Source organism: Penicillium lagena (assembly GCF_028827675.1).
Source record: "Penicillium lagena strain IBT 129212 chromosome Unknown utg000007l_segment0_segment0, whole genome shotgun sequence".
In the NCBI taxonomy this organism is placed as follows: Eukaryota; Fungi; Ascomycota; class Eurotiomycetes; order Eurotiales; family Aspergillaceae; genus Penicillium; species Penicillium lagena.
The window spans coordinates 2,412,254-2,439,351 of NW_026623228.1; the positions used below are offsets into that span (position 1 = coordinate 2,412,254).

At 50.7% G+C, this 27,098-nt stretch overlaps 13 protein-coding genes across 13 annotated transcripts; 6 read left to right on the forward strand and 7 right to left on the reverse strand.

Annotated features, from left to right (window-relative positions):
* Positions 1 to 217: 217 nt before the first annotated feature.
* N7510_010515 (uncharacterized protein) lies at positions 218 to 1,182 on the reverse strand (the record flags this gene model as incomplete). The annotated part of the gene is made up of 2 exons (XM_056982440.1): positions 218 to 587; positions 641 to 1,182. 2 exons carry the CDS (start codon positions 1,180 to 1,182, stop codon positions 218 to 220), a joined length of 912 nt encoding a protein of 303 aa, XP_056830276.1.
* An 839-nt stretch (positions 1,183 to 2,021) lies between these two features.
* On the reverse strand, positions 2,022 to 3,398 carry N7510_010516 (MmgE/PrpD family protein; the record flags this gene model as incomplete). Its single annotated transcript, XM_056982441.1, has 1 exon — positions 2,022 to 3,398. The coding sequence occupies one exon, from the start codon at positions 3,396 to 3,398 to the stop codon at positions 2,022 to 2,024; it is 1,377 nt and encodes a 458-aa protein (XP_056830277.1).
* A 1,264-nt stretch (positions 3,399 to 4,662) lies between these two features.
* On the reverse strand, positions 4,663 to 5,193 carry N7510_010517 (nuclear transport factor 2 family protein; the record flags this gene model as incomplete). The annotated part of the gene is made up of 1 exon (XM_056982442.1): positions 4,663 to 5,193. One exon carries the CDS (start codon positions 5,191 to 5,193, stop codon positions 4,663 to 4,665), a length of 531 nt encoding a protein of 176 aa, XP_056830278.1.
* Positions 5,194 to 6,833: 1,640 nt separating this feature from the next.
* On the forward strand, positions 6,834 to 7,993 carry N7510_010518 (uncharacterized protein; the record flags this gene model as incomplete). Its single annotated transcript, XM_056982443.1, has 3 exons — positions 6,834 to 7,014; positions 7,136 to 7,172; positions 7,228 to 7,993. 3 exons carry the CDS (start codon positions 6,834 to 6,836, stop codon positions 7,991 to 7,993), a joined length of 984 nt encoding a protein of 327 aa, XP_056830279.1.
* Positions 7,994 to 8,278: 285 nt separating this feature from the next.
* On the reverse strand, positions 8,279 to 10,075 carry N7510_010519 (uncharacterized protein; the record flags this gene model as incomplete). Its single annotated transcript, XM_056982444.1, has 5 exons — positions 8,279 to 9,000; positions 9,096 to 9,353; positions 9,408 to 9,650; positions 9,715 to 9,808; positions 9,869 to 10,075. 5 exons carry the CDS (start codon positions 10,073 to 10,075, stop codon positions 8,279 to 8,281), a joined length of 1,524 nt encoding a protein of 507 aa, XP_056830280.1.
* Positions 10,076 to 10,797: 722 nt separating this feature from the next.
* N7510_010520 (fungal specific transcription factor domain-containing protein) lies at positions 10,798 to 12,942 on the reverse strand (the record flags this gene model as incomplete). The annotated part of the gene is made up of 7 exons (XM_056982445.1): positions 10,798 to 10,964; positions 11,021 to 11,539; positions 11,592 to 11,686; positions 11,753 to 11,860; positions 11,915 to 12,352; positions 12,408 to 12,761; positions 12,821 to 12,942. 7 exons carry the CDS (start codon positions 12,940 to 12,942, stop codon positions 10,798 to 10,800), a joined length of 1,803 nt encoding a protein of 600 aa, XP_056830281.1.
* A 651-nt stretch (positions 12,943 to 13,593) lies between these two features.
* Positions 13,594 to 14,121, forward strand: N7510_010521 (uncharacterized protein; the record flags this gene model as incomplete). The annotated part of the gene is made up of 2 exons (XM_056982446.1): positions 13,594 to 13,626; positions 13,876 to 14,121. 2 exons carry the CDS (start codon positions 13,594 to 13,596, stop codon positions 14,119 to 14,121), a joined length of 279 nt encoding a protein of 92 aa, XP_056830282.1.
* A 119-nt stretch (positions 14,122 to 14,240) lies between these two features.
* Positions 14,241 to 16,898, forward strand: N7510_010522 (uncharacterized protein; the record flags this gene model as incomplete). Its single annotated transcript, XM_056982447.1, has 1 exon — positions 14,241 to 16,898. The coding sequence occupies one exon, from the start codon at positions 14,241 to 14,243 to the stop codon at positions 16,896 to 16,898; it is 2,658 nt and encodes an 885-aa protein (XP_056830283.1).
* A 1,085-nt stretch (positions 16,899 to 17,983) lies between these two features.
* Positions 17,984 to 18,346, reverse strand: N7510_010523 (uncharacterized protein; the record flags this gene model as incomplete). Its single annotated transcript, XM_056982448.1, has 1 exon — positions 17,984 to 18,346. The coding sequence occupies one exon, from the start codon at positions 18,344 to 18,346 to the stop codon at positions 17,984 to 17,986; it is 363 nt and encodes a 120-aa protein (XP_056830284.1).
* Positions 18,347 to 19,701: 1,355 nt separating this feature from the next.
* Positions 19,702 to 21,259, forward strand: N7510_010524 (uncharacterized protein; the record flags this gene model as incomplete). Its single annotated transcript, XM_056982449.1, has 2 exons — positions 19,702 to 20,354; positions 20,542 to 21,259. The coding sequence occupies 2 exons, from the start codon at positions 19,702 to 19,704 to the stop codon at positions 21,257 to 21,259; spliced, it is 1,371 nt and encodes a 456-aa protein (XP_056830285.1).
* Positions 21,260 to 21,323: 64 nt separating this feature from the next.
* On the forward strand, positions 21,324 to 23,406 carry N7510_010525 (uncharacterized protein; the record flags this gene model as incomplete). The annotated part of the gene is made up of 2 exons (XM_056982450.1): positions 21,324 to 22,435; positions 22,509 to 23,406. The coding sequence occupies 2 exons, from the start codon at positions 21,324 to 21,326 to the stop codon at positions 23,404 to 23,406; spliced, it is 2,010 nt and encodes a 669-aa protein (XP_056830286.1).
* Positions 23,407 to 23,556: 150 nt separating this feature from the next.
* N7510_010526 (uncharacterized protein) lies at positions 23,557 to 24,324 on the forward strand (the record flags this gene model as incomplete). Its single annotated transcript, XM_056982451.1, has 1 exon — positions 23,557 to 24,324. One exon carries the CDS (start codon positions 23,557 to 23,559, stop codon positions 24,322 to 24,324), a length of 768 nt encoding a protein of 255 aa, XP_056830287.1.
* A 45-nt stretch (positions 24,325 to 24,369) lies between these two features.
* N7510_010527 (uncharacterized protein) lies at positions 24,370 to 25,284 on the reverse strand (the record flags this gene model as incomplete). Its single annotated transcript, XM_056982452.1, has 1 exon — positions 24,370 to 25,284. The coding sequence occupies one exon, from the start codon at positions 25,282 to 25,284 to the stop codon at positions 24,370 to 24,372; it is 915 nt and encodes a 304-aa protein (XP_056830288.1).
* Between the last annotated feature and the right edge of the window lie 1,814 nt (positions 25,285 to 27,098).

The window sequence follows — 27,098 nt, forward strand, 5'->3', positions numbered from 1 at the left end:
ACTGAGGTTCTTCGAAGCGGCAAATCATATTTCCAAGTAACACTCCGACCATCAACTCGCATATTGTCGTGTATTGAACCTCTCACACCAATAGCTCAAGACGTGTTTTCGAAAGACGGACTAGATACATATGATACTTATCTACAAAAGAGTAACTTTCCATGCGCAGCAAGGTATTCTGTTGGCAATTACCAGTTGGTTCACCACAGCCGTGCCTTCAAATCGTCATCGTTAGTTCACCACCAGAAGCACGCACGGTATCTTCAAATGCGGATTGGAACGTGATGTATTCCAATTCGTCCCAGTATACTTTTCTAGTGTACTCAGCCTCTTCGTGACCGACTTTGATAGTGTCCCAGCCTCTGTTCTTTCCCGCCGCATCGGCGAGCAACTGTGCTTCGATACATCGATCAAGAGCGCCAAAGTTGAATGCAGCTCCGTCTACCGTTTTTGAGACCGCCAGGATACCATGATTCTGAAGAATCACCGCTTTCCCGTTACCAAGGGCTTTCGCGATATTCTTGCCCTCCTGAGGATCAAGAGCTGATCCTCCAAATCCTTCGTAAACCGAGTGAGCTTGATAGAACCTAATACGAATTAGTGGGAGAAACACAGAGCCCTGATTTTAGTAGGTTCTCACCGGCATGCATCTTGGTTGATCATATCCAATGGCTTCCCAAACGCAGCAAAGGCCTTACTAGGGATCGAATGACAATGGACCGCTGCATTGATGTCTGGACGGGCTCGATGAACGGCAGAGTGGATTGAAAATCCAGCCGGGTTGATGGCGTGCATGTTTCCATCAACAACTATGCCCTGGTCGTTGACAAGGCAGAGATCATCTGGTTTAATATACGAAAAGCTTTTCGCATGTGGGTTTATCCAGAAATGATCTGTTAGGATGGGATCGCGGACTGTGACGTGTCCGCCCGCGCCTTCATTGTTGTAACCATGAGCTCCCAGCCACCGCAAAGCAGCAGCATGATGCAACTTTCGGAAAGCTCTTTCGTCTTCGAGATTCTCATATCTTGGGATACGAACTTGTGCTAGTGGCTTGACCTGACCCGGCACAGTTGGAACGCCGCCATATCTGAAGGCCGGGCTTAGAGCATTCACCTTTGCGGCCTGTTCAAGGGTGTTGTGTACGACCTCCTTGGTTGCGGTTGTCGATGATGGGGACATTTTGAAGATTAGGTTCTGTTTATTTAACAAAATCGTACGGTGAATGAAAACTTCTAGTGTCGTTTCTGAGGTGTAAGCATCGAGCTTTATATTTTCCAGATGCCAATTTTAGAGAATTAGTAAGGACTGTACTGGGACTAAGATAAAAACGATATGGGACTGGAACTCGGAGATGGTATTGTAGATCCTCTAGCTTCAGTTATTGGCTGAAAAGTCTGTCTCGGGCGGGGTTCGCCGAAAATCAGGAGTTCCGGTTTTCGCTATCTCGATTCTCGAAGTTTAGCGTATTCAACGTATCATCGGACTCGTGGCTTTAAACTTTTTCGATGCTAGGTCCCTGAAACTAGAATCCGGGTGATCCTGGGGTTAGAAGCGAGAACCCCACTCCGGCTGTGCCGCATGTCCGGAGTCTCCGATTGACCCCGGGGTAAGACTTAGAACGACGTCTAGCCATCGAATAGAAGTTTGCATGTGTATGGCATTTCTTTGAGGTGAGGTTGCCCCTAGGGCCGGCACTACCGGCGCACTGCTTCATCGGACTGCATTATCAATTTAAGATTTTGGGCTTTCAGGTAATTTTTAGGAAAATAGGTAATCAGAGGTAAAGTACATTTCGGAATATTATTCATTGGTGTAAATTTAACATTCTTCCCACAACATTTCTTAGAACAGTAAGAAGATCGTACATGAATGAACAAGTTGACCTTTCGTATTAATCTTTGTAATTCCCGTTGCACGCGAATGAACAGAAAAAACCCCCATGTAAGGATTTTGGTCCTCGATGTTCCAACTCTCGTGAAGTAGACTGATAGTATACTAACTAGCATTTTCGATATAAATTATTTCACTAGCATCATCAAAGATGGTACGTCAGTACCCTCAAGACTTCCGACCAATTTGCATACTTCCTCGGACCTTTCCTTGCCGTACACAGGCTCACTAAGCCCCATGAATTTTCGCCTCACCCCTTTCTCCCAATCAAAAGGACGTTCTTTCTCTCCTATGGGAAAGATGATTTCGCCTTCAACCACCAGCCCATCTTTGAACGTTATCTTCACCTTGGATTCAAGAGCCACGTATGACTCCTCAATTTGACAATTAATCCGCCTGCACAAGTCTTGTACCGCTGGGTCGCGAATTTTCTCGTAAATCTCCCATCCAAGTTGATCTCCGTAGAGCCACACTGCCGCAGTCTGAAAATAAGAGCTGAACTGGGCGTCGACGATGCATTGTGGATTGATCTTGTTGGCGGCAGGATTACCCACAACGGGGAAGCACGATTTTGGTAAGCTGATCAAAATTTGCTCCGGTATGCCATGACGTTCGTACTCCTTGCGCATATTTGCGGCCATCTCAATTTGTCCGTGTGTCATCCTGCAGGCTGGGAATGGTTTGCAAGCCGTTTCAAGGAATATCCACTCGCGGCCTAGGCCATCTAGCGATCGCGAGCAATCTGCATTCTCAGAATAACTGTGAAGAAGTCCATATTTACCCTCAATTGGCTTCGTGGCCCCAATAACCCCCGCTGAGGCAAGTGCAACGCATAAGAGTGCATCATGGGCTGCAAACCCCGGATGTAGGCGTTTGTTCCAGGCGCCATTTTCCAAAAATTGCATAGATCCGGCGGCCTTTGAGACTGCCAGGCCAAACGCATCTTCCACAACCTGCTGCGAAGACTTCCGGAGCTTACACACCGCTGCTATCGCTCCGTAAAGGCCAGCGGTGCCCGTATTATGAAAACCTCGAGGATATCCACCGAGACCCAGCGCATTTCCAAGACGGCAGGCCACTTCATATCCCACTGCCAAAGCTAACAAAAAGTCCGATCCCGATGAATGTATCGTCTCAGCTTCAGCCAACGCAGCTGAGATCACGCTGCTACCCGGGTGCAGAACTGCTTTGGCGTGGGTGTCATCAAAGTCGTAAGTGTGGCACCATGCACCATTGAGTAGGGCCGCATATTGTGGTAAAAACGTTGAGCCCTTCGTTAATACAGTGCCTTTCCCACCCACTGACCCTGCAAAGTTTTCCATTGCTGAAAGGAATTTTTGACTAGACTCGGCACGGAAGGCGGCTGAAGCAGAAACTCCGAGGTAATCCAAGAACAGCACTTTCAACTTGTTCACAATCTCAGAAGTGATTATCTCTTGCGTGGTTGATGCAACAAAAACAGCAAGTAGCTTTGTTGGAGATCCTTCCTCGTCGGTACCGTCCATCTCTTTCCTGTGACCTGCAGACTTCATATCGCTGGTGGTTTTTGGGGGGGGAGGAGGGGGGAAGCTGCCCTAAATTTAATGCAAAAATAGAGTGGGTGAATACAAATCAAAACTTTGCGCAAGACAAACCATTGGGGAAACATGTGCTTATATAACAGGGTCAATCGTGCGCAACTCCGCAAGATAGTGCGAATGGCATGGCTCTGAAACTGGATTCGCCCAATGTAATTTGTGCGGTGAGGAGTCGGGCCGAGAGTTCTAACTTCAAATTTGTTCACCCGCGGTAGTAATACAACAAGTTCATAGTCTTCTGTAATGGTTGATTCGGTCCTAAATCGGCGAAAGAGCGACATTTTTCGGCATACTTTGAAACACTTGGCCGAGTTCCGCGACCTTGTTAACTAATCCTGATTCTGTCCCCGAAATTGAATTCCTCGCATGGGCATTATCCCGCGTGAGTACACCAAGCCTCCATCGTTCTGGGGCGTTTATGACAAAGTTCAATCGAGCTGGAAGGGTGGTAGAATGTTGGCATAGGGTCAATCGCCGGCCCTTAGTGAGCAGTGATATTGTATCCGTACAACCTGGTTAGCTTCTGACATTCTTGAGCAGTTTAACAAATGAAGTTCTACAACGTGGCAGCCTGTACCAGTCCGCGAATTCTCCAGCCGTTCTCTGAGTTTACATATCTTAAAAGTACATTGTCTTGTAGCATGTGTATGGTAGTTGTATTCGCAAGAAGATCTGTGGGTCACGACCTAGTATTATAGATCCAGGTCTAACTGTACATGAGTAGTGCGTGTCAGGGTGACAGGACAAAACCGTTAAGAGATCCAACACTGTGTCATCTATCTGTTACTATTACTTGGTAGTGATGATACCGTAAAATTGTAGTGATGTTAAATGTGCACATTCATCGCCTAGGACCTTATTAATAGAATTTTCATGTATTTATAATTCAGGAGTGTTGTTCGAAGACTAAACAAAAATTCTTGCGTTCAAGCCTCGGCATATCTATCGCAGAATATGACAGTTACCTGAACGAGAGCCAGAACCGTTGTACAGTTAAACGAAGCGTGATCATACAATTCGTGGAGGAATCTACTTCTATATGTTGCAATCTCAAAACGGAGCCAATACTAGCTTAGATTGCTTTCTGCTGCTCTTGCTATCCACATATTTCCTTTCATCAACTAATCATTCACAGCGGCCAATATGGTCACAAGAATCAGAGGCAGTGTATCTGGTGCAATCACTAGAAGAATCAAAACTTGGTCACTCCCGCATATGCCGGATCCTTTCGACTCTGCACCAGACTAGGCCAGCCATTTTCGACCGAAGGAAACCCCCTGGGCTGGATGGGAAAACTGAAATTGCGAATGAATTGGCGATGACTGATGCGCCATTCGCCATTCCGCCGTTCAAATCTGTCAATGTATCGGTTTGAGTTTTGTACATTGCGCGTGGGCTCATCGCCGGGCTGCTTCCAATAAAAGGAGAACTGGTAGGTCTCAGCAAAGGCGTGGTCCCCGTCCACTTCGCACAGATGGTTGCAGATGTAGTGCTGTGACGCGGTGAACTCCTTGAAGCCTTCCCACTCGGCATCAAAGAACTCCTCGGCTGTGCCCGTGTATAGATTTCCGTATTTTCCCAGATGAATATCCGTCGCCCCGGGCCAGAAGCAGGACATGACCAGTTCCTTGTCCATGCGATCAACGGCACGGCAGTAGCGACACAGAAGTTCATAGATCTCTTGCTTGTCAAGCAGGACCTGGATACGCTTTTCGTCCAACATTGTTCTTTTCCCGGCAACTTTGTCGCAACCTGGTTTGTCTTTCGAATTCGGTTTTCCAACAGGGTTCTTGGAAGATTGAAGAAATCCTGCGATGATAAAAGCGCATGTATGTATAGGATTTCGTTTGATCCCTCTCTATTTTTATATTTCCTATTCGTTTCCCAACTCAACTTGGCCTTTTGAATGGGAAGAGATTACTCACTAATAGCCGAAATCGGCCCGGTCGGGTTTGTTGGAATTAAAATGGCCGGATACACTTTTAGCGGAATCGGGGCGCGTAATTGTTGACACTTTCCTCGTGAAGCTCCTTTTTACTCTCTAGTAGGTCTCTTCATTCGGGCCCGTATTATAACTACGCTTTCTTATTTAATCACAGGTATGAAGAATAGGGAAACCATCGTATTAGAAGTTCAGAGCATGCGACGAAGCGGTGTCCTGAGACCTCACTCTACTCCAGTAACTGTATCCGCTACGTAGGCTGCCTCCTTGGGAAAGGTGTGCTCATCAATATTTCTCTCCGCTCATTCTCGAGAGGCTTGAGCGTCATATGAGTTGGGTAACTGTACTTGTATACAAAACGAGGCATGGCTCAATATTTAAATCTTGAGGAGAGACATGCGAAAAAGAAGACCGAATCATTGCCCACTCTGTTCTCACATAGTCTCGGGAATGGCACAGTATTGACTTGATGGAAATAATTCATGACACTGAGGAGGAAAGAGCCAGGAGCACACTCCACACCCCATTTCTTTAGAACCAGTTCTTCACTGTCAAGGATAATGTTATCATACAGCATCCTGGCCCCCACAGTACACTCATTTCAAAATTACTCTGTACTGTAGTAGTCATACTTCTCCTCTAAATTGTATTACGAATCATAGTAGTTAATCAGAATTGACATCCTCCAGACGATTTCCACAGAATGGCCCGACGGGAGCTGTAACGTAATTCATGGGTGAAATGCAAGGCAACTTTTTTTAATTCAGATTTAGGGCTATTTATACTATTTATCATGTCTCTTAATACTACCATACCAATAATCAAATAGAATTAACTTGTGGTCGTTGAAATATCGAGTTGTAAAATATCGCACTTACTATGGTGTTTTGGACTGGCCCACTCGCTTGTGTGGCCCACACCCAGGAATTACGTTACGCACGTGGTCTGACAAACTACACTGTATGCCATAAGCCATGGTTACATTCCTCTTAAGGTTCAGGAAGTCCGAACGTCCTCTTTGTTGACGTACGGTCCGATTACCAGATTAAATAGATACAAGTTGCATGCAGATAGACGATGATCACCGACCATGGCCTAATACAACGCGTAAACTACCGACGCAATCTAAGTAAAGCCGGGTCACAGTAGCTTGGGGAGCCATATCCGGCATTTCCTCACGATGGGAGGAAACTCGGAAATTCGCCACCCCAAAGGTGTGGTTTAGGTTTGTGACTTTGAAAGGCAAACGTCATAGAAAATTCGTAGAATATTTGAACCCGAGCTTCTCGCACAGATAGGATTTTCTGCTTTGCTAACTTTAGTCGGGATTAGAATTATCTTACATCATTGAAGATTGGACCGACTTAAAGGTCGGCTGCCCGCACTCCTTCGCCTCTATGCAATTCGGATAGAGGACCTTCATGTCGCAGGAGCCTGCTGCAACACCACCTCCAGGTGTAGTGCCAAATCTCGTTAACCCCTCGAGCAACGTCCACGCTTGGGTGAGCGTGACTCAGTACCTATGTATTCCTGTCGTCACGATATTCGTTGTACTGAGGATGTATGTGAAGATCTTGTTACATGAATTCTACTTTGAGGATTGTACGTCCCCGCCCTTCCATTGTTGTGTCAATCTGTTGACCTGCTCAGGGATGTGTTTAATATCATGGGTTGATGCCTTCAATGAAGTTAGCGGTGCAAACACATGCTTACAATGAACCAGATCTTGGCAACTACATCGTTCGCACTCATGTTAGCAAGTATGTCTGAGAAAATCATTTTCCAGATATGCAAGGACGTTCTAAATTTGCGCAGGTGCTGCTTATGGTGGTGGATACCACCAATGGGACGTACGCCAAAAGGACTTGATCTTACTTTACAAGGCAAGGAAACGAAGAAAAATATTTCCATTGGTCCAAATTCTAACCTAGGCATTGTGATTCAGCTTGACTATATCCAAATGGTGATATACGGACCGCTTATCCTCGCCATCAAATTGTCGATCCTATCGATGTTGGCACGATTCTTTGATCCGTACCGGCAATGGGTTCTCTTCATATATGCATTCAGCGGATTTCTCTCGGCGTACACGATTGCAGTTACGACAGCAAAGATCTGCATCTGTCATCCCATCAATGCAGTCTGGTACGGCGTCAGTGTCACACATGGGACATGCCTACGACAGCCCGATATCTTTATCACAGACGCCACTATCAATGTTATTACTGACCTGATCATCTTAATATTGCCCATAGTGTTGATATCAAAGCTGAACATGCCTCTGAAGAAGAAATTGAAAGTGATTGTTGTGCTGGCGGCCGGTGGATTGGTGTGCTCAGTGACCATCGTTCGGTTGGCATGGGTTATTGTGTACCGCGACACAGCTGACCGGACTTGGTCTACTAAACGTCTCGACTTGATCACAAATCCTGAAATTGCATTGGGGATCATCTGTGCGTGTCTGCCAGCGCTTGCCGCCCTCGTGAAGAGGGCGAGATCTGAATTTAGGAAATTGTTGCCTACCAGCCTGAGGCATCAGTTCCGGATCGTTTCCAAGGAGAAACTGAGATCAGACATATAACGGAGAACGGGTGGATACTCTGGTGGGATATTGTCGCACCGCAATGGAAATATATCCTCTTCTAGGTATAGTTCCGCTACGTCGGGCATGCATTAGGGACAAGCTAACGGTATGAAATGGAAGATTTTTGGAAGAAACGAGGAGATGCAAATCGCACAATGTCAAAATGGAATTGACAGCCGAGGCGTCAGTTATTTTAACTAGTGAGGAGAAAGTGATATAATACTGTAGGGGACCCTCTGAGATGAAGGTGGAAATGCCCCTGGCATTTTGGGGACCAACCCGTCATAGAGCATATCTATAGGAGGGATGGAAGTCGCCTAATTCCTCAAAATCAATCTCATTCTGAGGGTTCGTCTCGCCTCTTCTCTCGTATTCGTTTTGGATGAAATCCTTAGCCTTGTTTGCTCGCGTGAGCATGCTGAGGAGAATCAGTGTGCATGCAATGGCAAGGCCATACAACCCAAGTGCTACCGCATGACCTAAGAAAAAACGCGGGGGGGTCCGGTAGACCTGCGTTGAAATGATGCTGTAGGCCTGTACAAAGACCTGGCTGATCCAAACGGCAGTTGCGCGCTTGGTGTAGCCACCGTGGAAGGTTAGAAACCAGGCAGCACTGACAGCTAAACCGGGATACGCGCCAGTGACCACGAAGCAAGTTCCTGCGAGTAGGGCTGGTTTGTTCGTAGTAGACAGAAGTAATATAAAACCGAGGCAGGTGATACACAGACAGCAGGCTGTCGTAATGCCTTTGCGGTGCATCCGATCCGCTATGTATGGGACCGTAATCATACTGAAAAACCCGAACGCATATGGAATCATCGAGTAGAGTTGGGTTTCTAGAGCCGAGAAGCCGAATTCATTGATTAGAGTGGGCAGTATAATAGCGAAAGCGCCGATTCCTATTCCTTGTGCTCCAATAATGGCCGCTCCGAGATAAAGCTTTGGATCGCGAAAGGCCATAGTGATCTGATGGGGACGGATTCGTGCATTCTGCATGTTTTGACCTAAGCTCATTCAACAATATTTTAGTCCATGGTTCCGGACACTCTGGTTCCAGGTAGAGTATGAAAAATTGCTCTGCTCGCCAGAAAAGTCTTACTTTCAGCCAGTCTTCGGTGTATGATTTGGCGTTCATCCGGATGACGGAAAAGCAGACTTCCTTTCTTAGCCACGACCTCTGGCAATCCAGGAAGCAGCATCGAAACCACCAAGCTGAAGCCCAAAGTTGCTGCACCTTCAATAATGAACAACCATTGCCATGAGGCTTTTCCGTGGGCTCCTTCAAGGTTCTTGGCAGTGCCGTAGGCAATAAGACCACTGAAAGCGCCGGCGATGGGTGTCATGCAGTACATGAGAGCTAGCATGAGAAGTTAACGGGCAATCCCATGAGAGTCACGTTCTAGTTTCTTACCCACTCGCATCGACAACTCCGTAGGTTTGTACCATAGACTGAGGTAGATATATGAATTGGTCACGAAGACTTCCCCTAGACCAATGATGACGCGAAGGCTCATGACAGCAGCATAACTCCTAGCCACCGCGATACATGTTGCGCCGAGACCGAAAGTGACTAGACCACCGGCGAACAAGTACTTAGGACTCCAGTAGCGGAGGAGCAGTCCTGCAGGGAGCTCAATAGCCCCGTATCCTATGACTGAAGAACGGCGGCGTTAGTCAAGGCCCGTAAAGAGAGGTTTTCGTCAAGAGTTACAACACACAGAACATGACAATACAGTTGTACCACTGCTGGTTAGTAAGACCAAGTTCTTTCTGCATCCCCATCACGCGAGCGTTGCCGATCTGACCGCGGTCCTGGCAGATTAGAGAGTGTCAGGGCTGACTTATGAGACGGTCATGTGCTGGAGCACGTACTAGATATCCAAAGAAGGTACTTATTGCCAGCAGTGGGAGGATGAAGAGGTCTTGTTTCCACACAAGGTGTCTTTCAGCTTTATTTCTGACATAATTATCCAATTCATCATTGCGATTAGGTTCTTCTTCTGACTTCATTGGGACTTTGGACTTGTCACCGGCTTCGGGGCAAGCCACTTCAAGATGGATCGGTTTCTCTTCCTCCATGGTTGGACGAAAATGATAATATTGGTTTTAGAACTGATTGATCGCACACTAAGTACTTTTGGCCGGAAGGTAGACAGTGGCATCGGCGGGCGTATTAATAACACTTTTGAATCTAGCTAAGCTAATACTTGAACCTAGACTCCGCATTCCCTGGATTCATACGTCTATCACTCCGGGGTAATCGAACACGCCGAACTTCGGCAGTGTGGAACGAGGTCCATCGATTCTAAGTCCAGAATCGCCAAGTATTTAGGTTCCATGAAACTGGGGTGCAAAGTGACAAAGCTAAGTTTCTAAACATGAACGTTGTTCGGGGGAAGGGGGGGAGGAATTTGATTCGTTAATAGGAGAGAGTAAGGTGGATCAGGGTAACAAAGTGGGGGGCACAACCCGGAATTCCGGTTCTCGGCGAATACAGCCCAAGGCGGATTTCTCATCCAATGATTGAAGATGAATCTCGAGGACGAACGAGCGTTTCGGAAGTAGGGGGTTGCATATTGATGCGGACCAAACTAACAGAACTATCCAAATGAGTACGTGGATTTTTGTCAGGACAAGCGGCCAGGGAATAGAATACTGTGTTCCCAGTTTCATCCTGGACGAAAGGCGGTCAAGAAGTATACTGAGACTAAGCAAGGAAACTAGGACGAAATACTATGTTACAGTATCGAAGTGTTAAAGAGACAGAGGATTCTGAATCCTATTTAGAACAATTCTAGTTATCAAAATGTCCAGCTGCCAAGGAAATCAGCACTGGCTCCCAAATTGCTCGTCCAGTCGATACCCCAGTGAGAATTGTCCCCAAGCTCCTTTGGTGGCCCCGGATTGATGTCGAGAAACGACTCGCTTCCTGACCCTTCGAACTGTCCTGGTAATATCAAAGAGACTGCTATCTCTCGGTTAAATATAGGAATCAATATCATGGAAAGGCACGCAGATACATACGTGGAGATGGTGGGTAGGCATTTGTTTGACCTGCAAATGATTCTCTCCAATACCAGAGCCAATTATAAAGAGTGCTAGCACCCAGCCGACTCTTGATACGAAGTCTAGGCTCTTCCAGTAACGGATCAACTCTTGCATTCCTCATCCTCCACAACTGGGACATGATGACGGAGAGGCGACCGGGCATGTCGTTGTTTTCAACAGAAGCGCGTTTTGTGCCCGCGATTCCAGCATGGAAGAGGCGATGACCGACTTCAGAGACAACATGATGAGCATATACAGATATTAGAATATCTGAAATAATCTGCATGGCTTGCCAAAGAACTCGAAGGAGCTCGTAGGAGCTGTAGAGGAACAGTTCCGTTGCCTTATCTTCGTCTAGTAGTCCGGTGATGAAGATACAGGCGTTGCTGTAGGCCCTCAACAATCCTTGTCGTCGTGCATTTGCATCAGCAAGATCATAAAAGTAGTAGGATTCTAACTGGAAACGGAGAGCGCAAAAATGTAGTTTATCAATCGCTGTTTAATCCGAGTTAGGACTGAAAGAAAAGGAGCTTAGGACAGGACCTACAGCCTAGGTTAGGATAGAGACTGCTTTGTAGTTCATCCAGGTCATCACGCAGTTGCTTCAACATCCGAATTCTTTCCTGTTCAAAGGGTACTCCACTAGAGTCCAATCTGTTACCAGACATAAGACTCATCAACCTATCGCCAAATCTGGCAATGACCAACCGATGGCGTAAGCCATCCGGAAGCGACAAACTATTTCCTGGCTCACAAGCCTGATCTATTATCCAGTCTTGTGCGAATAAAGACCACTGGCCGGAACTTGCGGAATAGCTGGCAATTAATGTTTAGCGACATGTCTTGCTTAATTGCCCTCGGATCAAATACCTGTGAGCAACAATATTGCACGCAGACCATGTTTTGATCATATCATGCGTCTGTTCTCGGCTTGGCCGGAATTTGTATCCCAAAAAATCCTGGGAATTTTGTGGATTGTGCAAACCCAACTTTCTCGCCATCTGCATTGCGATACTGATGAAAACAGAGGTCACGTCGGACGCCTCGGACCCCACTGGAAAAGGCCAACAGCATAGAAGCAGAAGACCCTTGATAGTATCAATTGTGTGTGGGAGAGAAGAGATTTCGGCCCAAGCAAGTTTGGTGACCGAGTTTCTCAAGCTTGCGAGAAGGGTTGGTTCTTCATCGAATCGACGAGCAGCGACCGATATTATGGTCCAGAAGAGGAAAGGCGACTTTCCATAGTAGTGATCGGGTGAGCATGTGGGATCGAGGAGCCTGAGAAAGCGATGGTAATGATCGAAGTATCTAAGCAATGACAGTTTAGCAACGAAGTTAACACCTCACTCAGATATGACCGTACTCGGTAAATAAGCGATCAATCTGCTCCATGCTGACGACCACGTCTTCTAGTTTCCTAGTGACACAACTCCGCAATCTGTTGTCATCACTTGGTGTCGGCTGGATGTTCCGAGAATCAGCGCAACCTTTGAAAGCCGAAGGTGGGTCAAGAGAGTCGAAGTAATCTGTGCCGAAGGGCAGTCTGGCTGCATCTGTTCCGCTCAAGGAGGCATTGTCACGTATCTGACAATCATCATCCGGACCTTCGTCAAAAACGAGTCCATCCTGTGTGTCCCAAGACAGGGCAGGAGAGAGTGATTTCGTTGCGACCGTGGCTAACAGGTGCTCAACCTGAGCACTTAACTCTTCGAGCTTCCTACAAGAACAGCAGTGAACAATGATTCCTCTCTTGAAGTTTTGAGGGTGATATCATACATTTTTTTATTCACACGCTTGTAGCTCGTGTCCATCTCGCACGTTTGTTCCAATTCCTGGCAACGAGTGCACGGCGCGGATTGATCGCTTGGAGCATCGCATCGTAGCTGTACCGCCCACATTGCGGTGAGAAACGGATCGCGGTCTGGTCTGGCTTAATAGGAAGATATTGACCTTTGACTGTCTGCCTTTGTCGGGAATCAGACAACGTTCCTCGCTTGTTCGACACGCTTTATGGGCTTCGTACATTCTTTACAAGCATTTTTCCGCTTGCGCCTTTGTTTCGCTGCTGGCGCCGAAGACACACTGCCTTTCAGCTCATTTATAACTGTAGATGCAGACATTGCAGTAATGTACTCTTGAGGAGACGTCGAGTCGATTTATCATTAATCCGAGAAATTTGGCTCTTACACAGCACTCGCAGGTGAAATCAGGCACAAAGTAATGGGAGAGATTCAGCAATTCAAATATAGCTAATACAAATTGTAGAATTGCCAGCTTTTAAAAAAGAAATTCTCCCGCACTTCAAGCGCGCATTTAAATGGTCGCAAATAATGAATTGCATAAAATGCACAAGGTTACGTGGAGTAGATTCTTCACAGCCATCCAAGGCGTGGCCAGCGAATAATATACGTAGCCGGAATTCCGTTTTTTCGGGGAATGAAAGTAACCAAACATCCCGCAAGTCGACCTTTCTTTTCTCGTTCAATAATTTGACAACTAGTACGTCGTCGAGTCAAACTCAATAGTGTCTTGCATGGAAAGAATCCCCAATGGACTCTAAACATGATCGACCAAACATCGGTGTCAGTTAATGCATTATTTTCGTGGGAGTAGACATAATCTTGAGGAGCTGGCTACTCTTCAACGGCGTGGAGCGATATGTATTTCATCGCTCGTCTGGGCTCTCTGCTGTGTTGTGGCCGAGTTCCCGGTGAGGTTGCCATCAAAACCATGTATGTGTTTTCCCCTATACTCCAGGGTCTATCCCACTGAGCCCCTGACTGCGGTTCTCCGCCCCCGGATTGGCCCGCCGTGCGTGGCCCCGCCCCGAGCGCCCCGTGCCCCGTGCCCCGAACCCCGAACCCCGACCCCACCGGACCGGGCGGGACGGGACCCCACCCCACCCACCACGGATCGCGGATGTGATGTATAGAATCTCGACGGGAGATGATGGATGGATGGACAGGGTCACGGGGCGACGCGTTGCGCGCCACGAAGGCCCTCGACGCGCGCGCGCGCGCGCGTGCGCCGACACACCCGTGCGCACCGCACCCCCCGTCTCCTCTGACCTTCCCTAGCTGCGCCAGCGAGTCGAGGTAGACGGAGAGACAGACCGTCCTCTCCACCCCTCCCCCCTCCTCCGCTTCTGCCCTCCTTGCTTGATTCCCCGTCCTTTCGTCGGCGAAGGAGCGGAGCGATGGACCTCTTCACCTTCAACTCGACCTATCGGGTCTGGATCTGCCGGGGCTGCCAGACCGGCGTGGCACCGCGGACGATCCAGGGCCACCTCCGCAGCAAGCGACATCGCCACCACCCGACCTCGAAGACTGATCCGCTCCGTGCGGCGGCCCAGGCGGACGCCTGGCATCTGAACCCGTGGGACCCGACCGTCACCCCGTTTGCGCCGCCACCGCCTGAGTCGCGCCCCGTGCCTGGAATACCGGTACACCACGGCTACCGCTGCCCGGAGGAGGGCTGCCTCTACACAGCGCGAACGTTGGAGACGATGCGCAATCACCATCGGGTGGACCATGGCAGTCGCGGCCGCCCAGGCCGGCCGCCCGCGGGGCAGGCGCCAAAGCAAACCGTTCCAGTCCGCTGCCAGCGCTTCTTCCTTACAGGCCCTGGCAGTCACTTCTTCACCGTGACGCCCGAGGCCCAAGAGAAGCGGACGCGCCAGGCGCTCGAGATGTCCGAGGCGGATTTCGTGCTCGCGCAGGTGAACGACGCGCTGCTCCGGTCCGAGGGCCTGGCCGCGGCCGAAGATGAGACCGCACCGCTCGACCGAGATCTCACAGAAGCCTCCCCGTGGCTCGAGCTGACCCGCTGGCCGGAGTACGTGGGAGGGCACTCGTTCTCCTCGGTGGCCGCCCTGGCTGCGCTGCCCGACCTCACGACGGAGCCCCTGCTCGCCGTCGTGGAATCCAGCGTGGGGCGTTTGATCGGGGCCGCCTTCGAATCCATCTCCTCGCACCGGGTCAACGAGTTCGACCAGGTCCGCATCAACAGCTTCCTCCAGCGCCAGGGCGTATGGCAGCGGCCCATCCAGATTCGACTTCGACCCTCGACCTACCGTCGCTATCAGCAGGCGTGGGTGCGGCTCCTCAGCTTCGTCTACCGGACCAGCCGCCCCGACCAGACCGTCGAGCTCCGTCACGAGTTCACCACGGCCCAGCTGGCCGCATTGGATCGGATGGAGAGGCATGCGGACCAGGTCCGGAGATCACCACCGCCTCCTAGCGGTGCAGGGGAGGGCGGGGCTCCCACGGGAGCGCCTCGAGACTCTCCGTCGCAGAAACGGAAGTCGCCAGGTGCGAGTAAAGCCATAGAGCAACTTGACCGTGCCTGTCTCGACCTATCGCTGTCGCTACTCGATCACGAGCTCCGGGGTGATATCTTCGAGAGCCCGGTCGTTGGATTCCTCGCGGCGCTCGGGATCGACGCGCCAAACCAGGCGTACCGAGACCCCGGTAGCTACACCAGCCACCTCTCCGGTCTCATTAAGATGTCACAGATGCTCCTCGCCCAGAAGGCGGTGCAGATGGCAGACGATGGGGAGGTGGCATATCCTGGCGATGCACTGGAGGAGATGCGTGGTCGATTCCTGGTATACGGGGTTCGGGCGCCGTTCGGCTGGATTGCCCGGTTACGCACCTTCGGGAAGAAGATCCTCAACACGTCAACGAGCCTCGGGTACCCGAACTGGGACGATAGCCACGAGACGCTGCATTACCGGGAGCTGACCCTCACGATGGATGGCCTGCGTCGCTTCGTCCGCACCCAGATGGAGATCGCGCAGTGGGATCTCGAGCGGCTCTTCCTCCTCGATGAGGACGAAGAGCGTGGTGCCGTGATCCCCGAGCTCCCGCTACATAAGCTGAGCGATGACCCGATCAACAACAAACGTGGTTGGAACTTCCTCCAGGATCCGCGGAACCGCGCCATTCTACCAGTCGCCGGCGAGCGCTGGCTGTTAGACCGAGTGTTGACGGACGAGGAGCTTCGGAAGGAGTTCACCGAGGTCCGCCAGGCCGACTCCACGGTCCAGTGGCGCGAGAGGGTCGTCGCCGTGTATCTCGAGTGGGTCGATAGTTTTCTCCAGCGGCTACTGCTCCTAATCCACCTCACCGGAGGGCAACCCGCTCGAGCGACCGAACTCATCACCCTACGCCACCGTAATACCCCAGAGGGGCGGCATCGGAACATCTTCATCGAGCACGGCCTCGTCGGCACCGTGACCAGCTACCACAAGTCCCAGGGCGTGACGAACTCGACCAAGATCATCCACCGTTACCTACCCCGGGAGTTGAGTGAGCTTGTGGTCTACTACCTGTGGCTCATCCTCCCGTTCGCGGAGACGGCGGCTATGCTTGCCAAGGGCGCCAGCGCCCGTGTGCGGTCGCCGTTCCTCTGGGCCAAAGACAAGGGGCACTGGGATGCGTCCCGCCTTGGGGTGGTCCTGGCGCAGGAGGCGAACACGCACCTAGGGACGAAGCTGAACGTGCTCTCCTGGCGGCACGCCGCGATCGGGATCTCCCGGATGCACCTCGACTGTGGTGGGTTCAAGCGGGACTACGGGGCGGACGATGCGATCGTGGACCAACAGGCCGCGCATGGAACCTGGGTCGCGGGGACCAACTACGCCCGTGGGCTGAAGGAAGCCCCTGGCGTGATCGAGTCCCGGCGCACGCGGTTCCGGGGGATCAGTCGGGAGTGGCATCAGTTCCTCGGGTTCGAAGTGCCGACGGGTAGGAAACGGCGATTCAGCCGAGGAGGCGATGTGGGCGAAGGTCCACCGCTGAAACGCGCGCGGGAGTACATGACGATCGAGATGAGTGACGACGAGGGCGCTTAGCGCATAGCGCGCCGGTTTAGAACCGGGGTTCGAAGGCTCCCCACAACTCTTGTACCCCTGGTTCTCAGATTAGGGTTCCGATAGTAGTTACCTAAGTAATAGCCTCTAGTTGTAGTCTATTATAGACCAAAGCCGGTCCTTTATACTTGGGCGTTATCTAGTAAATATACAAACAAGTACTTCAAGCCGTACGATCGTGAACATCTAGTGCGTGTGACCAGATGTTAGATCAAGAGAGAAAATCAATAAAGAATTCGATTTGAGTACTTAGTCGATAGGAGATCTAAGATGAGAAAAGGAAGAAGAGACAGAGGAAGAGTCTCTATTTATCTACAACAGTCTACGTCCTATGTCACCTGTCAAACGCAGTCTTCAAACGTAGTCTTCAATCGCAGTGATGTCAAACGCGATCTCGTCAAGCGTAGACCCGTTGAGCGCGGTCCTGTCGAGCGCGGCCCTATTAAGATTCTATCAAGTGTGGTCACAATAATAGGGCTTAGCACAAGACGTTTGTAAAATTATATATTTATAAGAACTATGTCATGTGTATCACGTCTAGGCGCTCCCCCGTTTAGAACTGAGGTTTTAACTAGGCGGGCTCTAACCCTAGTTCTAAGGTAGAGCATTCGGTGCGTCGGTGGTAGATTGAGCGCGAGCTTAGATCAACTACTAGGGAATATGCTACATAGGAAAATATCCGATTCCGCTAGCAAAGGATGCCTGACCGTGCTAGTAATACATGAGTAGACCACCGCACACACGTCCCCCAAAATACATTAGTAGACCCCCTGGCTCGTACCCACTAAGTAGTATTCTGTTCCTCTAGCTGCGAAACCCGTTCCACTAGTCTTGGCAATAGAATAATATGCCATTCGACCCCATGGCCTAGCTGCTGGGTCGGAAACCTAGCGGCATCCAACCATAGCAAACTAAGTGCAGGTCGCCACTCATCCGTCTCGTTAATACGACGGGGCGCTAGCGGCCAGGACCCCCGTGGGTCCCTACGACCGACGTCGGATCCGTATACTCGCCGTGGATAGTTGGGTGGACGAGGATAGCGGTTGCCGGCGCTGGCGGCAGGCGCACTAGGGAACGATCCCGGGGGGCATCGCTGGCGTATGACGTGCCTCAAGGGCCGTAAAGAAGCGTTCCGTTGCGTTAGGGAAATCCTGCGAGAGATGCGCTCGCCAGGCAGGATCCGTCGGGTCCTCCCCTAGCTGATAGCAAAGTTGCCAGATCAGCTCATCCGCAGGGCAGGGGCCGATCACCTCGGCCCAGAACGAGTTGTCCGTTGGGGTCGTAGTGTCATTCGGCGAACGTTGGATGCGAGCGCGAAGCGTAATAGGGGCGACCGGCTGTAGTAATGCCGGCACTTGCTCCGCAGCATATTGACCCTTCGAGGCGTCGAGCACCGCGCACCACCGTGCAGGGCCGGATGGGGTCGACATCGTTAGTCGATAGTCTCGTCTAGAGGGGATAGAAAAGTCGCAAAAGTAGAAGGGAACTCGGAGCGGCGATATGTGAGAGAGAAAGAGAGAGAGAGAAGAAGGAGTAGGTGAAAGAATAGGGGAGGTCAGGGAATAGAAGGAGGAAGGAAGAGGCTAAGGAGCAGACGGGACAGAGGCTTTTAAGCCTAGGACCACGCGGGAGTGAATGCTAGGCCGTCGTGAATAGGAGAGATGAATAGGAGAGATGAATAGGAGAGTAAATAAGAGAGATAATGAGATGTGAGACAATGAGATGTGAGATAATGAGATAGTGGGAGAGTGAATATAGGAGCTGAAGGAGAGTTGAATAAGAGTTCAATGAGAGAGATGAATAAGGGGGTAAATAGGAAAAGTGAATAAGAGAAGTGAATAAGAGAAGTGAATGAGAGAAGTGAATGAGAGAAGTGAATGAGAGAAGTGAATGAGAGAAGTGAATGAGAGAAGTGAATGAGAGAAGTGAATGAGAGAAGTGAATGAGAGAAGTGAATGAGAGAAGTGAATGAGAGAAGTGAATGAGAGAAGTGAATGAGAGAAGTGAGTGAGAGATAGTAGTGAATGTCTCTAGTATTCTTTATGTTAGAGTACTTATATCAAGAATTTCATAGGGTAGTCCGTCTGCGCACGGACTACATATACTAACCCGATTAGCATTAGTTCCCGCATTCCTAGAGATAAGGTTATATTAGTGTTATATCAAACCGACTTGAATATATTCCACGCTATTCACGTTTTCCTTCATAACTCAACAACCATAATAGCTATAGAGCCCAGATTTGGACATAGGACTCAGATTAGGACACCCTACCCCATGGGGGTTACTGGGACGTTTATGGGTCCAGTAGGATTACGTAAGCTTAGGGTTTCCTTAACTATGGGACGGCCGACCAACGCCCCAGTAGACATTAAATCAACGTCCCAGTAGAGCTTTTGTCGGCGCCCAACGCTCACAATTGGTGATGTTTGAGTTCATTGGTTCCCACATTTTATTCCCAAATTTCAGGCCCCAATCGCCCCATGAAAGGGTGGTTGCAGGGATTCGAAATCAGGTAAATATTTTGATGGGGGGCGACCGGCGGTTAGCAGAACGCTTCATCGACCATGAGAGGTCAACCACCAACCAGCGATCCCCAACATCCCAGTCCAGAGTTTGAGCTGAAAATTCAGGGGTCGCATTCAGGGGGTCTCCCATATATCCCAGCTGATTTTAAGCGCTATCCGATTTGAATTCAACACCCGTCATTGATAGCATCCACTAGAAGATATACGTCCATCACACACACTTGAGATATATATACGCATCTCGCATCCAACATACCATGGCAGAGTCCATCAATGCCAACACGTTTTTCCAGCCCAACAACGAGCTTGGAGTCGCCATTTGCCGGCGATGCGAGTACGCCGTTAGACCCAGAGAGATTATTCGCCATTTAACGAAGCCCAAGGGCGCGCATGTTATCCCCCACAGCGTCGCAGAAGAGGTACTTACACAGATCGTGAATACATGGCCCAACGTCCGCGATGAACCCACCAACTTACCACAGTCCGTTGGGAAGCTAATTCCCGGGCTGACTATCTACAATGATGGGATCTTATGTACGTTTTGCGGGTACGTTTGCCGTACAATGGAGAGCATCCGGAAGCACTGGCGGACCCAGCATGGGTTTTCGCCATATGACCATAGTCGGAAGCCCCGGCCATCTGAAGTCCCAGCTGGCCAAGACGCCCGGGATCAGGCGATGCGACGCGTCGTGTGCCAGCGGGTTTTTTACCGGAGGCTTGGATCGCATTACATTCACGTCCGACAACCCGGACCCAACTATGAACCCGCACGCCCGCCACCCCAGGCTAATGTGGTCAATGAACTCATCCAGCAGCTCGAACAGACGTACGTTGACTCGCAGGCCCCGGACGACCGTACGATCCAGGCCGGCCCGCTCGATGAGGCGAACCCGTGGCTCCGACGGACGCAGTGGGCCGTGTATTTACAAGGTGTGTATTGATTCGTGCGTCGTTGGGTAGGCTAGTGGAGAGAGAGACCATCTTAGAACTGGGGTTTTAAGGAATGAGCTTAAAACCTGGGTTCTAAGATGGGGCCCACGCCCCAGCTTTGATAGTCGATCGATTAATCCCCAATTTGACTAACTAACGGCTCGTAGGCATCCCCCCGCGATATACTACAGTCCATCAAGACCCCCCCCAGAGGACGCCCAGGGCCCAGAAGGGGCGATGCGGGCCATCTGGGACGCCATAGACGGGGTCGCGCGGATCAGCCAGCGCATCACCAAGCAGACGGGCCATCTGATTCGTGTCGAGGCTGCTCGTACGGAGAAAGACCAGAGCCCGCACGAACCATTACAGGCATATATGGATGAGGAGCAGATCCAGCGGCATGTCGAGCCGTGGCAGCAGATCTTGATGTTTTTCGCTCGCACCCAGGTTGAGCACGATTGGCCGAGCCCGCCGTACCGATTCACCCCCCGCCAGCGACGGGCATGGCAGGCATTATGGCGGCATGCGCAGGACACGCGTGGGAGCCCCGACCCATTCGACCATCCGAGCCAGACCCAGAGCCAGGGAGACGGTGGCGACGATCCATACCAGATGACTCCGATCCAGACCGCATGTATGGACTTTTGCATTGAACTATTGAACCAGCGGGCTAGCGCGGAAGAGTACGAATGTGCCTTGATATGCGCATTAGCCGTGCTTGGCCAGGGCCGTGATCGATGGCGCGACGCGGACAGTTATCCCCCAATTTTGTCCAAAACAATCAAGATCAGTCGATTCATGGTATTACACAAGGCGTTGCGTTTGGATCCGAATGCCAAGCAGATTTTACAATACATGCGTGACCGTCATGAAGTAGGTAAGTAAGAATCGCGATGGATGACTTCGTGCATAGGTTGGCTCGATGGCTCGATGCTTGATTGATTGACCGATGTTAGGTACGTGGTCGATCGAAAGCCCGATGGACGATCCCGAATATATATATTCCGGCCAGCACGACGAAGGGTATGACAGCGATCGGAGCCCACGAGAACCATCGAGCAGCCCCGCGTTCGAACCCACACATCGCCAGCCCGAGCCCATGCAATTCAGTCAGCAGCAGCGACGGAAACCGCGTCCGTTTCGCGAGTGGTTGCGATTGTTGACGGACACATTCATGGTGCGCGGGACGCATAGTCCGATGCAGTGGATGCTCGATTTGCGCACGTACGGCTTACGCATCCATTATAGCAGTACGGCCACCGGCCACGTGAGCTGGTCCGGCCAGGACGAGTTGCTATACAAGGAAATCCACTTCACCATGGGTGATTTCCGGGGGTTTACTCACGGGTTGGTCGGCTCCGTACGCCAGCTACTACACCACGAGCTATTGATTGGCGACGCCGCGAGCGCACCCGCCATCCCATGGGCGCAGCTCATGGACGACCCCACGCAGGCCAAGCCTGGGTGGTGCTTTTTAAACGACAGTCGCACCCCGTGGCCCATCGACGGGGCCCAATGGCTCGCCCGCCGGATCCAGCGCGAGCCCCGATTACAACAGCGATTTGTCGACGGGCCCGAGCGTCGATTCCGGATGCGTGCCATCGAACAGTACATGCAGAGCGTGGTCCAGTTCCGTGAGAAGCTCGCCATCGTTTGTCACATCACCGCGGGCCAGCCCGGCCGTGCACCCGAGCTATTGAGTGTCCGCCATCGCAACACGGAAGGGGCCCATCGCAACGTATTCATCGAGGATGGACTGGTCGTATTCGCGACGAAGTACCACAAGGGGTTTTATGCGAGCAACGACGCGAAGATCATCCATCGGTACTTGCCGCGCGCGGTCGGGGAGCTGGTGGTATGGTATTTATGGTTAGTGTTACCATTTGTGGAACGATTACAGGCGTACCAGCACGAGGCTCGTGGTACGGCTCGCGAGACGATTCAGGGTCTGCAGTCCCGTGCCGCATACATCTGGGCGCCCGACCCAACGAGTGGGCGTGAGTGGACGTCGGAGCGATTACGGGAGGCGTTGAAGCGCGAGACGACGATTGGGCTGAATGGGTAAGCTATATGAGTTGTTGATGGCTTGACGGCCCAGCTTGATGGCCCAGCTTGATGGCTAACTACTGAATAGGTACGCATTGACTTTGCCCGCGTACCGGAATATCGCCATTGGGATCAGCCGGCGGTATTTACGGGTATCCAGCGTTTTCCCCCAGAATGTCCAGGACGACGGGACCAAGGTGCCAGCGCATGACGACGATGAACCCGAGGATCACATCGCGGATTTACAAGCCGCGCATTCATCCCATGTGGCGGGCATGATTTATGGCCGCGAGATCACCGAGCAGGCTGGGACGACGGCGCACCGACGGGAGATGTTCCGATTATCCAGCACGGATTGGCATCGGTTTTTAGGGTTCGAGAGCGCCGAGGACGGCTTGGCCAGGGTGCTTGGCAAGCGCAAGCAGGGCCCATGGGAGGCCGAGGCGGACGACCATCGACGTCAGCGCCGATGGCAGCTCCACGAGGCCAATATGACGGAGGCATTGCAGCGGATGACCAACGACGACCAGAGCCAGTTCCGCGGCGTCCAGGGGCCCGCGATGCAGGCGATCCAGCATGGGGTGAGCCCCGTGGTCGTGGTGATGCCGACGGGCGGGGGCAAGAGCATGTTGTTCATGTTACCGGCATGGGTCAGCGGCGGGCTGACGGTGGTCGTCGTCCCATTGATTGCTTTACGCCAGGACTTGCAGCAGCGATGCGCGGTGGCCGGCATCTCGTGCGTGGAATGGGAGAGCCGGCGGCCGCCCGACGAGGCGGCCATTGTACTCGTCACGCCCGAATCCGCGTTGAGTGAGGATTTCATCACGTTTTTGAACCGACAGCAGGTATGTCCCCCCGCGATCCGAGACCCCAGCCGGCGCCCCCAGTTTAGAACCGGGGTTGTAAGGATGCGTTCGAACCCCGGTTTTAAAACGGGGGCCCAGGGATTAGGGTTGATGTCCCCATGTCCCACCGTCACCAACTGAGATGCCCCCCGCGCCCGCAGCTTATAAGCTGGGTTTTAAGAGGTCAGCAGAGGTCCGCTTAAAACCCAGGTTATAAGGTCGGGCCCGCGCATCGGGCTTGAGGTTGGCATCGACGGAGCGTGGGATCCATGCTGATGTTCGTCCCAGGTCATGAAACGGTTAGACCGCATTGTGATTGATGAATGCCACATCGTATTGAATCAGCAGCGCGATTTCCGGCCCATGATGCAGCAGCTCGGACGATTGATGATCGCGCGGACGCAGGTGGTTTTGTTGACAGCGACATTGCCCCCCAGCTTAGAGGACCGATTATGGCAACGCATGCGATGGTCCCAGGAGCAGGTCAGCTTATTCCGTGGTCGAACCAGCCGGACCAACGTAGCATATCGTTTGTGGCGTCCGATGATCGAGCGGGAGTATAAGGGGCCATATCGTTGGATCCAGATGGATCATATCGCAGCATTCATCCGGGACCGCATCCGACGATCGCGGGGCGGGCGCACCATTGTGTACGCGCATATCGTCGAACATGTCACAACGGTGGCGGAGATACTTGGGTGCGAGGCGTATTACCATGACCAGGTGGATAAGGCGGGCGTGTTGGAGCGGTTTCGCAGTATGCCCCACGGAGTGGTCGTGGCGACGAGTGCATTGGGGATGGGAGTCGACATCCCCGACATCCGCAGCATCATCCATTTGGGGCGACCACGAACGTTGCTGGATTACGCGCAGGAGAGCGGGCGCGCGGGTCGGGACGGTCAGGCGAGCGAAGCGATCATCATCCAGCCCGACGGGGTTGATACCCCCCGCCGTGGATGCAGGACACGCCGTCCGCAGAGCAGCAGCGGGTGGATGCATACATGTCAGCCAGTCCATGCCGGCGGGTCGTTTTGGACGGGTATTTGGATGGCGTGGTAGATGGATACCAGCGATCCCATTGTGGGGATCACGATTATAGTTCGGTCACCAGTGAGGCACGATGTGATGGGTGCGACCCCGATTGGCAGGTGATGGAAGAGCAGGAATCCAGCGAAGCTGCCAGTCCGAGAACCAGCCCAGAAGCCAGCCCAGAAGCCAGCGAGACGGCCAGCAGTGTTGATTCCGAGAGCTTACAGTCACAGGCACCATGGGAGAGCCCAATTCATGATCACATACAGACCATGGCGGCCGGCACAGGATCCAGTCATCACAGGCAGACCATGGCAGCCAGCACAGCATCCAGTCATCACAGGCAGACCATGGCAGCCAGCACAGCATCCAGTCATCACAGGCAGACCATGGCAGCCAGCACAGCATCCAGTCATCACAGGCAGACCATGGCAGCCAGCGCAGAATCCAATGACCACAGAGGTATTCCATTTGGGGTCCGGCAACAGTTCCAGCAGCAGGAAATTGATCGCGCACGCATGTCCGAGCAGCATCAGCAGGCGCGGCAGCAGGAACTGACAGACGAAGAGTTTTTAATGCAGCAGGCGCGGGAATGGCAGGATCGTTGTTGGATTTGTGCGCAGGACGGCCGGAATGCTGAGCACGAATTATACCATTGTCCCCAGCCCAGTAGCCAGCAGGCGCGGGATTGGATGATTCGAGTCCGGCGGCGGGTCCAGTACGCACGATATACCAGTTGTTTCCAATGTGGGATGCCACAGACATTATGCTCCGGGTGGTCCAGTGGGGAATGCGCGCACCGCGGATTATTATACGCGATGGTTGGGATGATGTTGTTTGGAGGCCCCAAGCAGGAGCAGGTCCAGCGATTATGGGAGCAGCGATTAGCTGAGCAGGGGGTGAGTGCACAGGATGAGCCGCAGGTGACAGCGTTTTTAGGGCAACGCAGTACCCAGGGGTGGGAGAAGCATACGGAGTTAGTTCGTGCATTCATATGGTTGCGGCGGATATATCATGAGGTTGGGATGTAGGAGGGAGGGTTTAGTCGAGAGATATATATCCACGATCGGAATTTCCAAGCCGGTTTCGAGGCAGATTCGGTAGCCGATTTTTATTTTGGAGGTCCAGCAGGCCAGTTTAAATACCAGGCCATATTACACACCCGGTTGGACACCAAGTAAGACAACCAGATTCGGGTGTTATAGTTGTATCAATTCCATTCAGGTTTAGGCAATTGTTTAGTAGTATGCCATAGTAGGAGTCAGTATCACAATTATCAGAGCCATAATTCATAAGTCGAGAGTAAGATATATCATTATGAATCCAAATGTATAGATCCATATTCCCATTTTGATTACTCAGTGATTGATAGGGATCATAATGGTTAGGGAGATAGATGATGGGGAGAGGATTATATAGAGTATAACATTTCGATAGATAGGAAGATCAAGCAGAGATACAATGGTTAGGGAGATAGATGATGGGAGAGGATTATATAGAATATAACATTTCGATAGATAGGAAGATCAAGCAGAGATAGAATGGTTAGGGAGATAGATGATAGGGGAGGATTATATAGAGTATAACATTTCGATAGATAGGAAGATCAAGTAGAAATACAATGGTTAGGGAGATAGATAATAGGAAAGGGATTATAGAGAGTATCATCATCTTAATAGTAAGTAAGATTAAGCAGCAATATAATAGTTAGGGAGATAGATGATCAGGAGGGGATTATAGAGAGTATCATAGTTGAGATAGATAGAAAGATTAATTCAAAATAGAATGGTTAGGGAGATAGATGATAGGGATTATAGAGAGTATTATAGTTCAAATAGTATGTAAGATTCAGTAGAAATGTCATATAAGGGAGATAGATAATAGAGGGGATTATAGAGAGTATTATAGTTTAGATAGTAAGTAAGATTCAGTACAAATATAATGGTTAGGGAGATAGATGATAGGGAGAGGATTATATAGAGTATAACTATTTAGATTGATAGGAAGATTCAGTAGAAATGTAATAGTTAGGGAGATAGATGATTTCGAAGGGAATTCATGGATATCATTATTTAGATGGTAAGTTAGATTTAGTAGAAATATGATGGTTAGGGTGATGGATGATTTTGAAGGGGATTTATTAAGGATATAATTGGATTAGTGTTTTATGATTCAGGAGGAGGTTTATAGAGAGTATAATGATTTTGTTTGAAGGGGGAATTATAGGGAATCTAATGGTTAGGGTCATAGATGACTAGGGATAAGAATTTGATATATAGGGAGAGTAGAAGGGGGAGAGTAGAAGGATTTTGGTTCGATAGGGAGTTAGTATCTGAGATTTTGATATTGTTAATTAGAGTTAGTATCTGAAAATTTGATGTTATTGATTAGATGATGAGTTCGATTTAATAATCGGATAGGAAGATTCATGATGGTATTCATAGATTAAGATTTTCATTTAGATTTATAGAGAGAGGGGAGATGAATTTTATTATTAATGGTATTCGTTATTTCGAATGCGACTTAGTATTAGTGTTATTAATGATAGGGATTTGTATAGAATGTTTTAGGAGGGGTTTCATTTATTTAGATATTAAGTCGAAGAAGGTAAGGGCGAAAGTCAGAGATTGATTGTGGTTAGGGTGATCAGAAAGAGAGAGATTGATTGTGGTTAGGGTGATCAGAAAGAGAGAGATTGATTGTGGTTAGGGTGATCAGAAAGAGAGAGATTGATTGTGGTTAGGGTGATCAGAAAGAGAGAGATTAGGGTGTTAGGGTGTTAGGGTTAGGGTGTTAGGGTGTTA